General features: G+C 43.9%; 1 protein-coding gene across 1 annotated transcript in view; it reads left to right on the top strand.

Annotated features, from left to right (window-relative positions):
• LOC306762935 (uncharacterized protein) overlaps positions 1 to 13,387 on the top strand; it is a 64,440-nt gene extending 51,053 nt beyond the window's left edge. The window contains exons 7-16 of the mRNA XM_079249588.1: positions 945 to 1,100; positions 1,446 to 1,539; positions 3,147 to 3,465; positions 3,560 to 4,049; positions 6,080 to 7,199; positions 7,268 to 7,371; positions 8,563 to 8,755; positions 8,836 to 8,939; positions 9,037 to 9,124; positions 12,020 to 13,387. Of these exons, the coding sequence (XP_079105714.1) occupies positions 945 to 1,100; positions 1,446 to 1,539; positions 3,147 to 3,465; positions 3,560 to 4,049; positions 6,080 to 7,199; positions 7,268 to 7,371; positions 8,563 to 8,755; positions 8,836 to 8,939; positions 9,037 to 9,124; positions 12,020 to 12,504 (3,153 nt within the window). The 3' untranslated portion in view covers positions 12,505 to 13,387. The remainder of the gene's footprint in view (positions 1 to 944; positions 1,101 to 1,445; positions 1,540 to 3,146; positions 3,466 to 3,559; positions 4,050 to 6,079; positions 7,200 to 7,267; positions 7,372 to 8,562; positions 8,756 to 8,835; positions 8,940 to 9,036; positions 9,125 to 12,019) is intronic.
• Positions 13,388 to 14,524: the final 1,137 nt, after the last annotated feature.

The following is a 14,524-nucleotide window of genomic DNA, read 5'->3' as shown; positions in this document are numbered from 1 at the left end:
AGAGAAGATGCTGTTTTTGTTCTGAAGTTGTGGATTTGGTGAAGTGATGAGGAGTTAGTCTGAAGCGAGATGAACCAGGCGAGCGAGGAGCTGGTCCCACTGATAAGGACAGCTGATGTGTGTGCAGCTGCACTCTTTCTCAAACGCTTTCTGTGGTTTCTTTATTGGCTATTTTTATTATTTCAGCCTCTTCTGTCCGGTGTGGACAGACAATAACAAGTTTCTCTTGTTTAACTTGTGCTCTGCACGGTGACCAGCATGTGGACGTACAGCTGTGCTCATATGGATTCATCCCCTTTCATTAAAGAAAAGGCTGAATTTACAACAATCACTCAAATAACTGGAGACTTAAAAAGGAACAATAACTAAAAATTTCCAAAAATATAATTTAGTAATATAAGATACTGGTTTTTTTTTTTTTTCATTTAATTGAGGTGAAGAAAGAAAAAACAAACAAACAAATGTGTCCTGGATAAATGAGAGACTTTTCTGTTGAACAGTGGGACAAAATACCTGTCAACAGGTGCAGAAGTCTGACTGAGAGGAACAGAAAACACCTGACTGGAGCGGAAACATTAAAGGATTCTTCAACTAAATATTATTTTATGGCTGACGGAATATGTAATAAATTATCTTATTTGTTTGCTTTTCAAAAAAAATATTTCTATTGAACCAGAATTAGAAATTAATGTCATGATTTTCATAAAAATTTTTATTCATTATTACTTTAGTCAATTTCAGCTTATTTTACAGGCAGCTGTTTTTTTTTCCTTCTTTAATGAATAAATATGAGCACAGCTGTAGTTGCCCGGACACGAGACTAAAGTGTTGGTTTTTCAGAGTCCAGAAGCAGCAGGGAGTTAGTTTACCTCCACTCCCAAACGCTGACCCAAGTGTTCCTCCTTTTTAATAAGCTGAACGTCTCCTGTGTCTTTATTTCCCAGCTGTCCTGCTCAGCCTCCAGCAGAGCGGTGAGCCCCCTGGTGGTTCCCGGGGACTTCAGCCAGCCAGCCAGTCCCTTCGGCTGTCTGGATAACTCTGCTGCCAGACACAAGCTGGGCCTGAGACACAAAGCCTGCAACAAACGGAAACCTGCCAGGGTAACACACACACACACACACACACACACACACGTATATTTATAACATCCCCAGGAATCATTATTCTAATAGCAGCTCTGGTGCTACTTTCCCTGTTTTGGACGGTTTTCTGACGTTGTCATGAACCTGGACTCGTCGCAGTAATCAGACTATAAAAGATCTGCAGCAGCGGAACAATCAGCTTCTCTTGTAAAAAGCTTAAAATTTTACAGGATTATTAAACATGTTTAGTTAGAATAATGCATCATCAGCCGACAGCTTCTGTAGGACTTTTCAGCATCATACCAGAGTCACAAGGAGCTCCTGATGAAACCGATGTCTGAAGTAAAACTGTTTGTGTCGCAGCTGGAGGGGAAAGTGGAGAGAGACTCGACGCTGAACATCTCGGCAGCAGCAGAAACCGAGGAAACGAAGGCAGAACAACAACAGATGGCAGAAGGTTGGGATTTTTGTTCAGTCTTTTGTTTCAGTGTGAAGGTTTTTACACGCCGACACGAAGGGAAAGCTGCAGTCAAATAAAAACATGTCAGTCAGTAGGGGAATTTAAACAAATGATAAAAGATGAGATAATTAAAAGTTAGGAGGCAAATATGGATTGAAATTGATGTATATTATGATTGATTGTGTGTATTACTACTATTTATTGTTTAAGTTTTATTGTAATATTACATAATGTTCATTAATTTTATCCTTTATAATGTTAGGATATAATTTATGAGGGTTTTTGGACCAGATAAGTGTTCAACTTCTTCTAAGACCCTTTTTAAACATAAGAAGCTTGTTTTGTTTGTTGTAATGATTATTTGTTCTGTTTTAAAGTTTGTTTTTTTAGTTCAAAATAAATTATTTAAAAAAAAATTCAAATAAACAACACAAAAATGCGAATAATTAATAATAACTGAGGTGCAATATCAACGTTTATGTGTGCCGTTATGAAGAGTTTAAAATGAAACCACAAGCTGGCAAAAAGACGGATTCCACATCAGACGCGACATCGTGCTGAGGTTCAGGCTATTCTAGAAAAGAGACGAGAACTTGTTTAGTCCAGGATCTGAAGCGGGACCACGGTCTCTGCAGGACGGGACAGTTTCAGGGTCTGCTTCAGCAGCTCGCTGCGAGCCTGAAGAGAACCATGAGAAGCTCGGCCATGGTTGCCATGGTGATACTAGGTGAGGCTCGTACAGCTGGTGACGAGCGCTGGTAGCATCGTCAACACGCCTTCTCTGATTGGTCGACTGTCTTTCTGTCAGATGATAAAAGATCATAAAAATCAGCCTGAAAAACTTGTAAAAATCCTGGACGGAATTTCATCACCGACATCATCGTTTAAAAAATATTCATTCGGTCTTCATGTACTGAAACTTTACGTTCTTTTTATTTTTGCCGGATGCAAAAGAAATATGCAAAATTATTTATTTGAATTCAGATCAAATCTAGAAGTGTCTGAATGCTTAAACACATTTATTTTTTAATTTAATTAGAAAATTCTGCATCTAAATGTGCAGTTTGCTAATTTAAAACTGAAGAGTGCAACATTTAGAAATGTTTTATTATTACTGAAATAATGCGTGATGATAGAATAATTCAACACATTTTTAGTGTGAAAACTATTGATAGTGTTTTGCTATTTAATATCTGTCTTTACTTTTTTAAAGCGCTATTTAAAATGTAAATATGTAATGATAAATATCGAAATACCATTTTGCTGATACCGGATTTATTTGACTTAAATCAAGTCATTTTGATGATCAGAAAGTTCGGTGCTGTAAAAAGAAAAGTGTAAAAACTCGGTTATAGTAAGGCAGGTTAAACTTTAATATTGATTACTGACACATGTTGCTGAATGTTAATTTATTTCCATGTCGTTCTCCAGGTAAGACCTCTCCATTCTTACATGAGATCAGTAGAAATCAGACGGTGGAAAATTATCTGGACTTTAATCATATTGAAATTACAGCTGTTGACTATTTAGGAAACATTGTTTTTTTCCCCTGAATTCCATTTGTTTTAAAACTAAAAATGTAAAACTGTTTGTTTTTTCTGTAGTTTTAACGTTAGCAGACCCAGACGTCCCTCTGTTCTGTTCGTACGATCCAGATGTCGACGACGAGCCGCTGAAACCGAAAGCGGAGCCAGACGACGAGGACGACGACGGGGTTGAGGAGAAAGGTCAGCCTACAACATCTCTCACAGATGAGGAGGACAAGGAGGAGGAGGACGAGGAGGAAGCGGAGCCGGATGTTTCCCACGACCCGGATGCTTCCTGCCCCCCCCAGCCGAGCCTCTCAGAGCAGGAAGTCTCTGACCAGCAGCCACCGCCCTCCTCCAGGCTCAGCTCCAGATCGTCCTCGCTGGACAGTCCCAGGTGTTTGCACCTCACAACTTCCTGGTTTTCTCCTCCTGATCCTCTGCTTTGTTTTCTCCTCCCATTAACGTCACCTCCTGCTTTTCACTTGTAGGGTCTCACCGGAGCCCCCTGCTGGTCCGAGGGAGTACCTGATGGACCCTCCGGGTGTTCTCTATGGAGCCGAGGAGAGAAACTCGGCTTCAGAAGACGACCTGGTCCGCAGGATTGAGGATGAGGAGAGCTCCCTCTTAGAGGAGGTGCTGAACTCCCTGAAGACCCCCCTCACATGTCGCTCTGGAAATGCAGATCCTGAAGGTGTTGTCCTGGAGTTGGACAAGGAGGAAGAGATGGACAAGCGAGGCGGAGGGGTGGAGGAAGATGAAGATGAAGAAGAGATGGAAGAGCCTGTTGGTAATCAGCCGGCACCTTCAGACTCTGTGGTGTTGGATCAAACTGCAGAAGAAGAGGTGGAGGAGGAGAAAAATGCTGCCTTGCAAGAGGAAGAAGAGGAGATTGCTGTTGGAGAAGAGGTGGAAAGCAGAGCGGAGGATGAGGAGGATGAGGAAGACGATCTAATCGTAGAGCGATTCCCTCAGCATGGTGTATGTATTCTACGTTATTCGCTACGATGTGTGCATGTCTCCAGCAACACTCTGATTAGCCTTAAACTCTACCACAGATGTAGCCGTGTCGCAGTTTGGTGTCTACGCGCTTCGATTCGTCGGCTATGTGCGGCACAGTGGCGAAAAGTCACTGCTTCAAAGCGAAGGGCTCCGTCGAATCCACCGACAAACCTGCGCGTCGGTCGGCCACAAGCGATGGGTCCATCGCCGCTTTTCTCCCAGGATTCGTGTGTTTTTGAAGCTGAACTAGAAGGCAGTTAGAGGGCAGCATAGCTCAGTTTTATCACCAGACTTTGGGTCTTTTCTTTCAGCTAAATCAGCTTTTAATAATGAAATGAAGTTCGGTGTTATTTCCGGTCGTGGAGAGACGAGATGAGACGTCAGCAGCATCGGCTTCTGCTGAGCTGAATCACAACAAATTAATGTAATCACATCCGTTCCACCCATAGACTGTATATGAAGGACGGACGGAGCCTTCAACGGTTAAAAGTGAAGCCTATGCAGAAGTGCATAAAACTGCAGTTCCCCCTTCATCCACTAGGGGCTCCAAAACAGAGCAAATCCCCATAGACTCCCATGTTAAAAAGACCAACTTCACAGTAGAAATAAACATGTTTACAGCAGGAATAAACATGTTTCAGCAGAAATAAACATGTTTACAGGAGAAATAAACATGTTTACAGGAGAAATAAACATGTTTAACAGCACAATCCATTTCAGGTTTAATAGATCAGGTTTACCTTCATGACAACTGTGCCCCCACAGTTGTCATGAAGGTAAACCTGAGTGAATTTTTTTCTAACTCGCCCGTTTAAAAGTAATTTAATCTCAAAATTCGGCATATTTAAGGGCGTGTCTCTTTGATTGACAGGTACCAGATCTCCCGCTTCAAGTCAGAAGAACGTAGAACAACCGCAGTTTTTAGTCGGTTAACAACGTGACTTAGCTTTAGACCACTTACCTCCGTTAGCTGGTTAGCTCCGGGTTAGCTTGGTTAGCTCTTCGCTACAGAAAGCTCGGAGTTCGCTCGATGTCAATCATCCACCATGACGCTCACAGCCCCCCTCTCAGCTCCACCTCTTTGCCCATATTTGTATTTTCCGGGTGAGACGACACGCATGCCCCTGCCAAGATGGCGATGGTAGGAACCGCCCACCGAGCTTCAATTTAGCTCTTCAGAAACCTACGGAGGCTCCGCCCATCTTTATATACAGTCTATGGTACCACCAGGATTATTTTCACCAACGTTAACATTAGCTGGACAGAGTGTTAACAGTCCAAGGAGAGCTTCAGGACCACCGCCACATTTTTTCAGTTTACCCACAGGCAAATAAAAAGGAAAGATTCACGCTTTGTTTTTTTTCACTTTTAAAAAAATTTGTTTTCGTGTGTTTCTCGTATCCACGCGACTGAAATGAGTTTCCTCCGCAGGGTGGCCGGGCTCTCCCTTAGAGATAGGGTGAGGAGCTCGGTCATCCGGGAGGAGATCAGAGTAGAGCCACCGCTCCTCCGCATCGAGAGGAACCAGTTGAGGTGGCTCGGGCATCTGGTCAGGATGCCTCCTGGACCTCCCTGGTGAGGTGTTCCAGGCACGTCCCTCTGGGAGGAGACCCCGGGGAAGACCCAGGACACGCTGGAGGGATTATATCTCTCGGCTGGCCTGGGAACGCCTCGGGATCCCCCCCGCAGAGTTGGCAAATGTGTCTGGGGAGAGGGAAGTCTGGGCTTCCCTGCTTAGGCTGCTGCCCCCGTGACCCGACCCCGGATAAGCGGCAGATGGATGGATGGATGGAGTTTCTTTAAAGAATGGGAACACTAAACGTAGCATCTGCGGTTGCTAGGCAACGGGACGTAGGACTCACCATCAGCCTTCGCCGTCCGCACAGACCCGAACATTTATTCTACCTCTACTTACATGCGCCGTTTTCTCCAACTGAAGGTCAAGTCTGACTTTTAGTTCAACTGAAAATTTTCCATTTATTCTGTTTTCCTTCACTCGTGTCTTCCAGGATGAAGAGGAAGGACGGCAGGAGGAGGAAGAGGAAGACCAGCCTGAAAACTACGTGCTTCCAAAACAGAACATCAGGCAACAAGAGGAGGAAGAGGAAAGTGAGCGAGTGGAGGAGGAGGAACCAGAGGAGGAAGAGGAGGAACCAGAGGAGGAGGAGGAGAGGGAAGAAGAGGTAAAGATGAAGGAGAATAGGGAAGCAGAGGAAGAAGAGCAGATGATTCCTGATTCCCAGGATGAGGAAAGTCAGAGTGCTTCCGTGCAGGAAGGTGACGAAGACGAAGTGCTTCAAGATGCAGGTGTCTACGTTACAGAAGAGAAGAACTCAGCACGAAATGGAGATGAGGTTGTGACCAGCCTGCAGGATGGGGAGGAAAGCTTCAGAGAGGAGGAGGAGGAGGAGGAAGAGGAGGAAGGTAAAGAAGCCGACCTTGTCGAGCAAAAACCAGAGGAAGATGTGAAGGAAGAGCAGCCTGAGGCCGACCAGATGGAGCAGCGTCGTCATGACGAAGTGACTCTTTTAGACACAACAGAGATGCAACAAGGTCCGCGTGAAGCTGCGGAACAAGTCGCCGCCTCGTCCACGTCTCCTCCGTCTCATGGTAGGACTCGCTGTGACGACGGTGCGGTCAGCCCCCCCAGCAGGACGTCCACCTTACTGATAAATCTAGCGTCTCCCAGCTCAGACAAAGCCGCCTCGTTGTTCCAGCTGCCTCCAGCTGCTGTAGATCCCAGCCAGAGCACCGCCAGGTCGCCACCTGCTGATGCAGACTCCACAGAACCAAACGCAGCGCAAGACCACGATGATGCTGGCACTGAGGAAGACGAGGAGGAAAAGCAGCCCAACCAGGAAGCAGAAGAGCCGCCTCCTGCAGCCACCCAGCCAACGGACCAGAGCAAGGTCCGCTTCACCATCGCCCCCGCCTGGCAGAGGTCGCAGAGCTCCAGCCCTCCTTCCTCCCCACCCACTCGTGTCTCCTTGTCTCCCGGCGTCACTGATGAGGTGGGCGACGCCGTCGGGAAGGCGGTGAGTTCAGGCACGGCGGAGGTGAGGAATGCTGGGATGAAACCTCAGAGCGACACAGCTCCAGTCGAACCTCCGAGCTCAGACGTCACAGCAGGTGAGGATGCTGAGCGTGATGAAGGCTGCGGCGGAAACGGACCATCTAACGACTTTTCCCACCTGCAGAAAGCTCCGCGGTTGCCGAGGGAAACCCGGACAATCCTTTCGGAGTTCGGCTGAGGAAGACGTCGGCTCTGCTGCGCTTCAGCTCGGAGGAGGAAGCTCCTGAGGTGATGAACCCCGACGAGCGGGCGCCGCTTTCTGGCCTAAACCGCCGCCATGCCGCCAGTCAGAAACGCATCACGGCTTCTGGTTTAGTCCTATCTGCAAACATTTAACGCGGATTGTGGCTTTCATCATTTTTACAGACATTTAAGTCTCAACGAGTTTAAACAACGTTTGTTTCCGTTTGCCTGCTTTTCTGGTTTTCTGGTAAATAACTTTTTTTTTATTTTTTAGAACAAATACTAAGATATTCTAACTTTATAATTTCCTTCAGAGGAGAAATAAACTATTTTTCATTCATTTAATTTAAAATCAAGTCCCAGTAGAAACTAATTAAACCACTTCTGGTCTTTATTTCGCTGCATTCGGCTGAACACACATCGGGTGTGTTTCCTACATCTGCAGCTCCCAGATCCTCCTGCTTAATGTGGTTTTTAGTCATTTAGATTTCCTACAACTCTGCCTTTTTATCATAATAACAAATGACCAGACTTTAGGCTGAATTAATGACCTGTTTGTCCATAAAGCTGTTTTTATCTCACCATGTGATTATTAACAACTAACCACTTTTAAAACGTTCACCTATTTATTAATATTTATTTCAGAATCAGAAACACTTTTATTGCCATTATCTTTGAACAATTCACAGACTAGGAACTTGTTTCAGTGATAAGGTGCTGAATAATTGAAATGATAAAAAAAAAAAAAAAAAAACACTGAATAATAATATAAAAGTAGAAATACAGCTATTTTCTAAATTAGATTTTTTGTTTAATAATAATAAAATAGTAAAGGTGAAAGTAATCTGGTACATAGACATTGAGATATGTACAGTATGAACAGTAGCATCCAAACAACCGTGCAAATTAGTAGTAGATGAAAATAATCTAATATATATATACACAGACAGTGGCTTTCAAACGGCATTCATCCTTCATTCTTTTGACATTATGTTTATTTTTCCATCTCTGTCTCATCTTTGTTTGCCGTTCTGTATAAGAGAGAGGAAAAAAATGTCTGGTTCATAGACGGTCTGGTCAGACCGAAGCAGTGGAGATATCGGAGGTCTCCATGACGTCGCTTTTAGTTTTACTTCCAGTTTTTTTTTGCCACCAAATGAACAAAAGACAAGAAAAAATGTTTAAGTTTAGATTTAAGAAGGTCTAATTATTTTTTATGTTTATTTTGTCCTTCAGGCTCCATCAGAGTCGCCATCTCAGCCAACCAGCTGTAAAGCTGACTCCCTACAGCCAATCAGCAACAAGTCAGTCGTATTTCAGCCAATCAGCAACAAGCCTGTCGTATTTCAGCCAATCAGCAACAAGCCTGCCCTTCCTAAAAAACCTGAGATACACGTGGATGCTGGAGGGAAACCAAGGCGTATCTCAGGTATGTATTCCCGTTCACACACGGCTGAGTGTGTTGTGCAACCTGTCCTGACTCGGTGTGTCTGCTGTGTGTGGATTCAGACCCGGGTCGGGGTGGAGCAGATCCTCCAAGCTGGATTTCTGTGGCCAAACAGAAACAGAAAATCTACAAAGAAAACTCTCTGGATGAGTTTTCTGCCATAAAGGTAATGTGTGTGTGTGTGTTTTTTTAAGTTTCTGTATTTTTGAGCATCATGAGAAACTGGAGCGTGCAGCTTAAACACACACAGTCTTCATCATCAGGAGGAGCAGGAGAGGAAGTCTTCACTGCCGACATACGTCAGCTCGGCTGCAAGCAGGGAGCACAAAACGGCTGAATGCACCAGCAAAGGTACACACACACACACACACACACACACACAGAGTTGTTTAGGCATCCAACTTAGAAACAAACAGAAAAAAGTAGATTCTCTTTAGTTCAGACAGTTTTATGTGTCAGGACTCTAAAGTTTTGTTTAAACTATTAATAGAAATAAAAATATTTTTGTTTTTTACTTTGTTTTATCATATTTAGTTTTAATTTTCTAACTTTTATGAATTTTTTTTTTTTTTATCTTACACACAACATGATGCGAAAGGATTGGAAAGTATCAGAACTTTTTCCATGAAATGACTTTAAATCCAGATTGAGAGCATCTGAAACAGCCTTCATAACCTCTAACTGCTTGTCTTCTTTTGTAAGCAATTATAATGGGAACTTTGCTGTAATTAATACTTTAATACCTCTTGGCTAGGACTCCCTTGAAAAAGAGTTTTTTAATCTCAATGGGAATTTCCTGGTTAAATAAAATCAAAATAAAAATGAAGTATAAACCGTATAAAAATAAAAATAAAACAGTGGATGTAAAAACTGAATATACCTTCGCTGCTCACGTAGGAATGAGAGGCGTTGGTAGCAGCCTGGTGATGATCATCAATGCCGGTGATTAAATTAAATGTGCGTTAACACGATAATAATGAGGAACGACATCATTAGAGAAACACTATGAGATCAACATGGGAACGGTTAAATACGGTCATTTCTTTGTTTTTGTTTTTGTGTATTTGGCCACCAATAAAAAATAGATATATAGATAGATATATAATAAATAGATATTAGATTGATTAGACGAATGGCATAGAAGCAAGGGCCAATGACGTGTAAATGTAATTAATAAATGTCCAAAAACCAGTCATATCTCATGTCTTTCACCAAAATAACAAACGCAGTGAACAGAATGGGGGGTGAGGGGAGTCACATAAAGAGTCCACACTCTCAAAAATAGAGGTACAAGATAAGGCCATTTCTGTACCTATAGGTACATTTTAAAGAAATGTTCCCTCAAAAGTACAATACTGGTCTTTAAGAGACCAGAAGCACACCTTCAGAGTACGAAAAAGGGTTCAAAGTGACAAAGTACAAATTTGTACCATTTTGACAATAAGGGTACCTGCAGCATTGAAAAATGTAATGTTAATGGCTGTAATGTTACAAACTAGAGCAGAGTTGAGTGATGACAGTAGTACTACTTAACAGTCATGTACTACACCAGATAATGAAGGTCAGATGCTGCAAACTAAGTGTATGGCTGGTCAGTATTTTGAGTTTTTGAAGATTATTTCTAGATTAAAGATAAGATAATATTGCTAAGTGTTGTGGACCAGGCCTAATGCTGTGGAAAACATAAAAAACATAACTTGATAAGGTGAGGTTGAACTTGATAAGGTACAAAAATAGACCAGAACTGAAGGGTACAGAAATGTCTCTCAAAAGAGTACACCCCCAGCGACAAGCATTTGTACCTTTTTAGGCACAAGCTGGTACCTCTATTTTTGAGTGTGCAGCGGACGTTTACACGGACAGGATTCACCTGGTTTCATGTGAGAGTTTCACTCTGCAGCCATTTCCAGGTTTGTCCGCCCATAACGCCGTTACCGTGGAAACGGGAAGCAAAAAAAAAAGCCTAGAAATGAACATGGCAGCAAATGGACAATAAGCCTGGTGGACAGACCCGTCCAGAATGCACTTCATGACAACCGAGCACGGTGGTGGAGGCTTGATGGTCTGGGTTCTGCAGCTACAGGATCAGCAGGCGACCATGAACTTCCCCGGATACCAAAGTCTTCCTGTCAGACGTGAGTCCATCCGTCCAGCAGACGAAGCTTTGCTGAAACCGGGTCGTTCAGCGGGACCACGAAAAGAAGCGACCCGTTTCTGCTGTTGCCATGGAGTTTTTCCACTTGCGTAACACTGCCCTCATCTGGCTTTTCTGTGTTCCTGCAAGTCTGACATGAAACCAGTGTGAGCTCTGGTAGCTCTGGCTGCGCACACACACACACACACACACAAACACACGCAAGGTTACGATCACATCATCTCTGCACTGGCTTCCAGTTAGTTTTAGGACCCAGTAGAAGATTTTATTGATTGTTTTTAAAGCCCTAAATGGTTTGGCTCCCGCCGGGACTCTCAGGTCCGATTCTCAGCTTCTACTTCAGCTTCCATCGTCCAGATTAAAATCCAGCCTTTTCCGTTGCTGCTCTAACATATGGAATAACCTTTCTCTTCACATCAGAGCTGCTCAATCTGTCTCTGATTTTAAGTCTGTCCTTAAAACCCAATGCTTTGGTCATACCTGAGCTTTTTCTTGTGTATTTTAATTTTTACTTGTATTTTAGATTTTTGTTTTGTGTCCAGATTTTATTTTTTAATGTGCAGTGTTTAATTTTAAATTGTGGAATGTTGTTGTTTGTTGTTTTATTGTTCAGCACTTTGTGCAGCTGCTGCTGTAGAAATGTCCTGTAGAAATAAACTTGAACACACACACACCTGTATACTCAACTCAACCTTATATATACAGCACTTTCACACAGCGCCAGTTGCAACAACGTGCTGAACAGTAAAGACATACAGTGAGATTATAACAATAGAAGTTAAGAGAATAAAAGATAAAACAATAAAAGCAATCAGAAGTAAAAGAAATGAAAACATTCAAATAAAAACAATAAAGCGGGACATAAGAGAGAATAGAAAAGCAGAGTCTCAAACTGGATAAAATGCCAGATCATAAAAATAGGTCTTTAGGTGTGTTTTAAAAGTTGACAGTGATGTTCCACAGTTTTGGAGCAGCAACTGCAAACTCTCTGTCCCCTCTGAGCTTCCGCCTAGATCTCGGTACCTCCAGGAGGCGCTGATCCACTGCCCCTCATCTGAATTTGGCTTTTTGTTTGTGTGTTTTTCCTCCAGTTGACCAGTCGGAGACCAGTAAGCCGACGGTGTCGGTAGAAAAGGACACCAAGAGGACTCTTTCTCCTCCAACTCCAGTGCCACCTCAGCCTTCAAAGTCCCAGCCGCTTCCTTGCCCCGTTGCCCCGAAACCACAGCTGCCCTCTGCCCCGGCAAAACATCCAGCGCCGCCCGGCTCGCCCCAGAGGTCCCTGTCGCCCCCCACTCCCATCCCTGTTCCTTCAAAGTCCTCTCCTTGTACAACGCCATCATATCTCTGTAAAACTCCCACCTCACCCAAAACACCCGCAGTCACCTCCCCTCCGTTTTCATCAAGAACCGTCCCGGAAAAGCCTGGTCCCAGAGCCCCCGGTCTCCCCGGACAGCCCGTGTCCCCCCAGCGAGGCCTGCCTCCCCCGGCCCTGCCCCAAGACGAGCCGCCCTGGATGGCGCTGGCGAAGAAGAAAGCCAAAGCCTGGAGCGAAATGCCGCAGATAGTCCAGTGAAGGAAGGTCTGGTACACGGGCCGGAGCTGACCCAAAACCAACCTGAACCGGGTCAGGTGTGAAAGAGGGGGGGTGGAAATCATTTGCACACGTTTCAGCTTCACATTGGTATAAATGTTCAGTCCCGCGGCTGAAGGCACATCTGTCCAACTCCTCTTCATTTGCAGCCATTTTTTCTGACCCACCGGGTAGGAACAGAGACGTCGGCGTGTCTTACGTAAAAATAATCCATATTTTTCCAACATCTGTTGGACGTAAAGCGGCGCCGGAGTTACAGAAATGACAGCGGATGTCGTGTACCGGGGTTGAGTCGACGTGACTTCGTTTAACCAGGAAAAGGACGAGGGACGTGTTGTTTTATAGAGAAAATACCTAAGTTACAAAAGTAGAATCAATAATGGAGACAGAATAAATATTGTCGTAAAAAGTCATTTGTTTTGTCTTCCGCCTGAATGAACATGACGCCGTTCGGTGTTTTCCCGTCTTTGTGTGTGTTTGTATTTTAAGGCAGTGAAGTTTTCTGAAACAGATTTATTTTTTCTTCGCTCCAGTTTGTGCATCAAGCCAGATTTCTCCGTAACACAAATCACCGTCTGTCTGTTGTGTTAGCGCGTGCCGAGTGTGTTTGAAGCTGTCGATGTAAATTATATTTTTAATTTCACTATTTTCATATTTTTATGTTCTGTTTTGTTACTCTGAATGGATGAAAACAGATTGTCTGCTTTGCATCCTGGAGCTGTCACAATGACTAGAAGCATTTCTTGCATCACGATGTTTTTCACCGTAAAACACTAAAATAAAATATAAATCTTTTTCTAAAGCTACTTGGTCACTTTGAGTTTTGGGTTTTCTACAGGATGCAAAGCGTTTGTTCTGTATCGTTTCAGTCTGTCCTACATGTGTTACACTTTGGTTTTATTTTCTATTGCCTTTTGAGAATCTTTCTTGTACATAAACTGTACAGTAAAGAACGAATGAAATCACAGTTTTGTCTTTTATTTATGTCGCTTCAGTGCATAAGAATTACTGACATCTAGTGGTAGAAATGGGTACAGCACCGTTGTGAATGGACGGTGGCCATCAGTGGTCAAAATTGATCCAGTTTTCATGTGTGAGTGGATCCAGTGGCCTGAGGTGCAGCAATAATGGCACTACAGGTAACTTCAGCATTATTAACATATACTGTCTTCTTCTATGGTCCTTTTAAAGCATTTCTTTGCTACACAATTCCACACTTATTTATTCCATTTATTGTTTAGAGAAATTTGTTCACATCTTATACTTATTACTACACCAAAAATGCAAAAGTAAAGCCTTGCTAGCTGGTTGTTTAAATTGAACTTAATGGAACTGCAGCATATTGCTTTCCAAATTTTGAACAAATAGTTAAATGATATAAAAGACAGAAATAAAACATTTTTCACAAAGAAAAATATTAAGGTAAAAATCCATCCATCCATCCATCTTCTGCCGCTTATCCAGGGTCGGGTCACGGGGGCAGCAGCCTAAGCAGGGAAGCCCAGACTTCCCTCTCCCCAGCCACATTTGCCAACTCTGCGGGGGGGATCCCGAGGAGTTCCCAGGCCAGCCGAGAGATATAATCCCTCCAGCGTGTCCTGGGTCTTCCCCGGGGTCTCCTCCCAGAGGGACGTGCCTGGAACACCTCACCAGGGAGGTCCAGGAGGCATCCTGACCAGATGCCCGAGCCACCTCAACTGGTTCCTCTCGATGCGGAGGAGCAGCGGCTCTACTCTGATCTCCTCCCGGATGACCGAGCTCCTCACCCTATCTCTAAGGGAGAGCCGGCCACCCTGCGGAGGAAACTCATTTCAGCCGCCTGTATACGAGATCTCCTTCTTTCGGTCACGACCCACAGCTCATGACCATAGGTGAGGGTAGGAATGTAGATCGACTGGTAAATCGAGAGCTTCGCCTTCTGGCTCAGCTCCTTCACCACGACAGACCGGCGCAGAGTCCGCATTACTGCAGACGCCGCACCGATCCGTCTGTCGATCTCACG

The sequence above is a fragment of the Telmatherina bonti genome (assembly GCF_933228915.1).
Source record: "Telmatherina bonti genome assembly, chromosome: 12".
In the NCBI taxonomy this organism is placed as follows: Eukaryota; Metazoa; Chordata; class Actinopteri; order Atheriniformes; family Telmatherinidae; genus Telmatherina; species Telmatherina bonti.
Note: the sequence above shows the minus strand (reverse complement) of the source record. Positions and strands in the feature narration are given on the sequence as shown.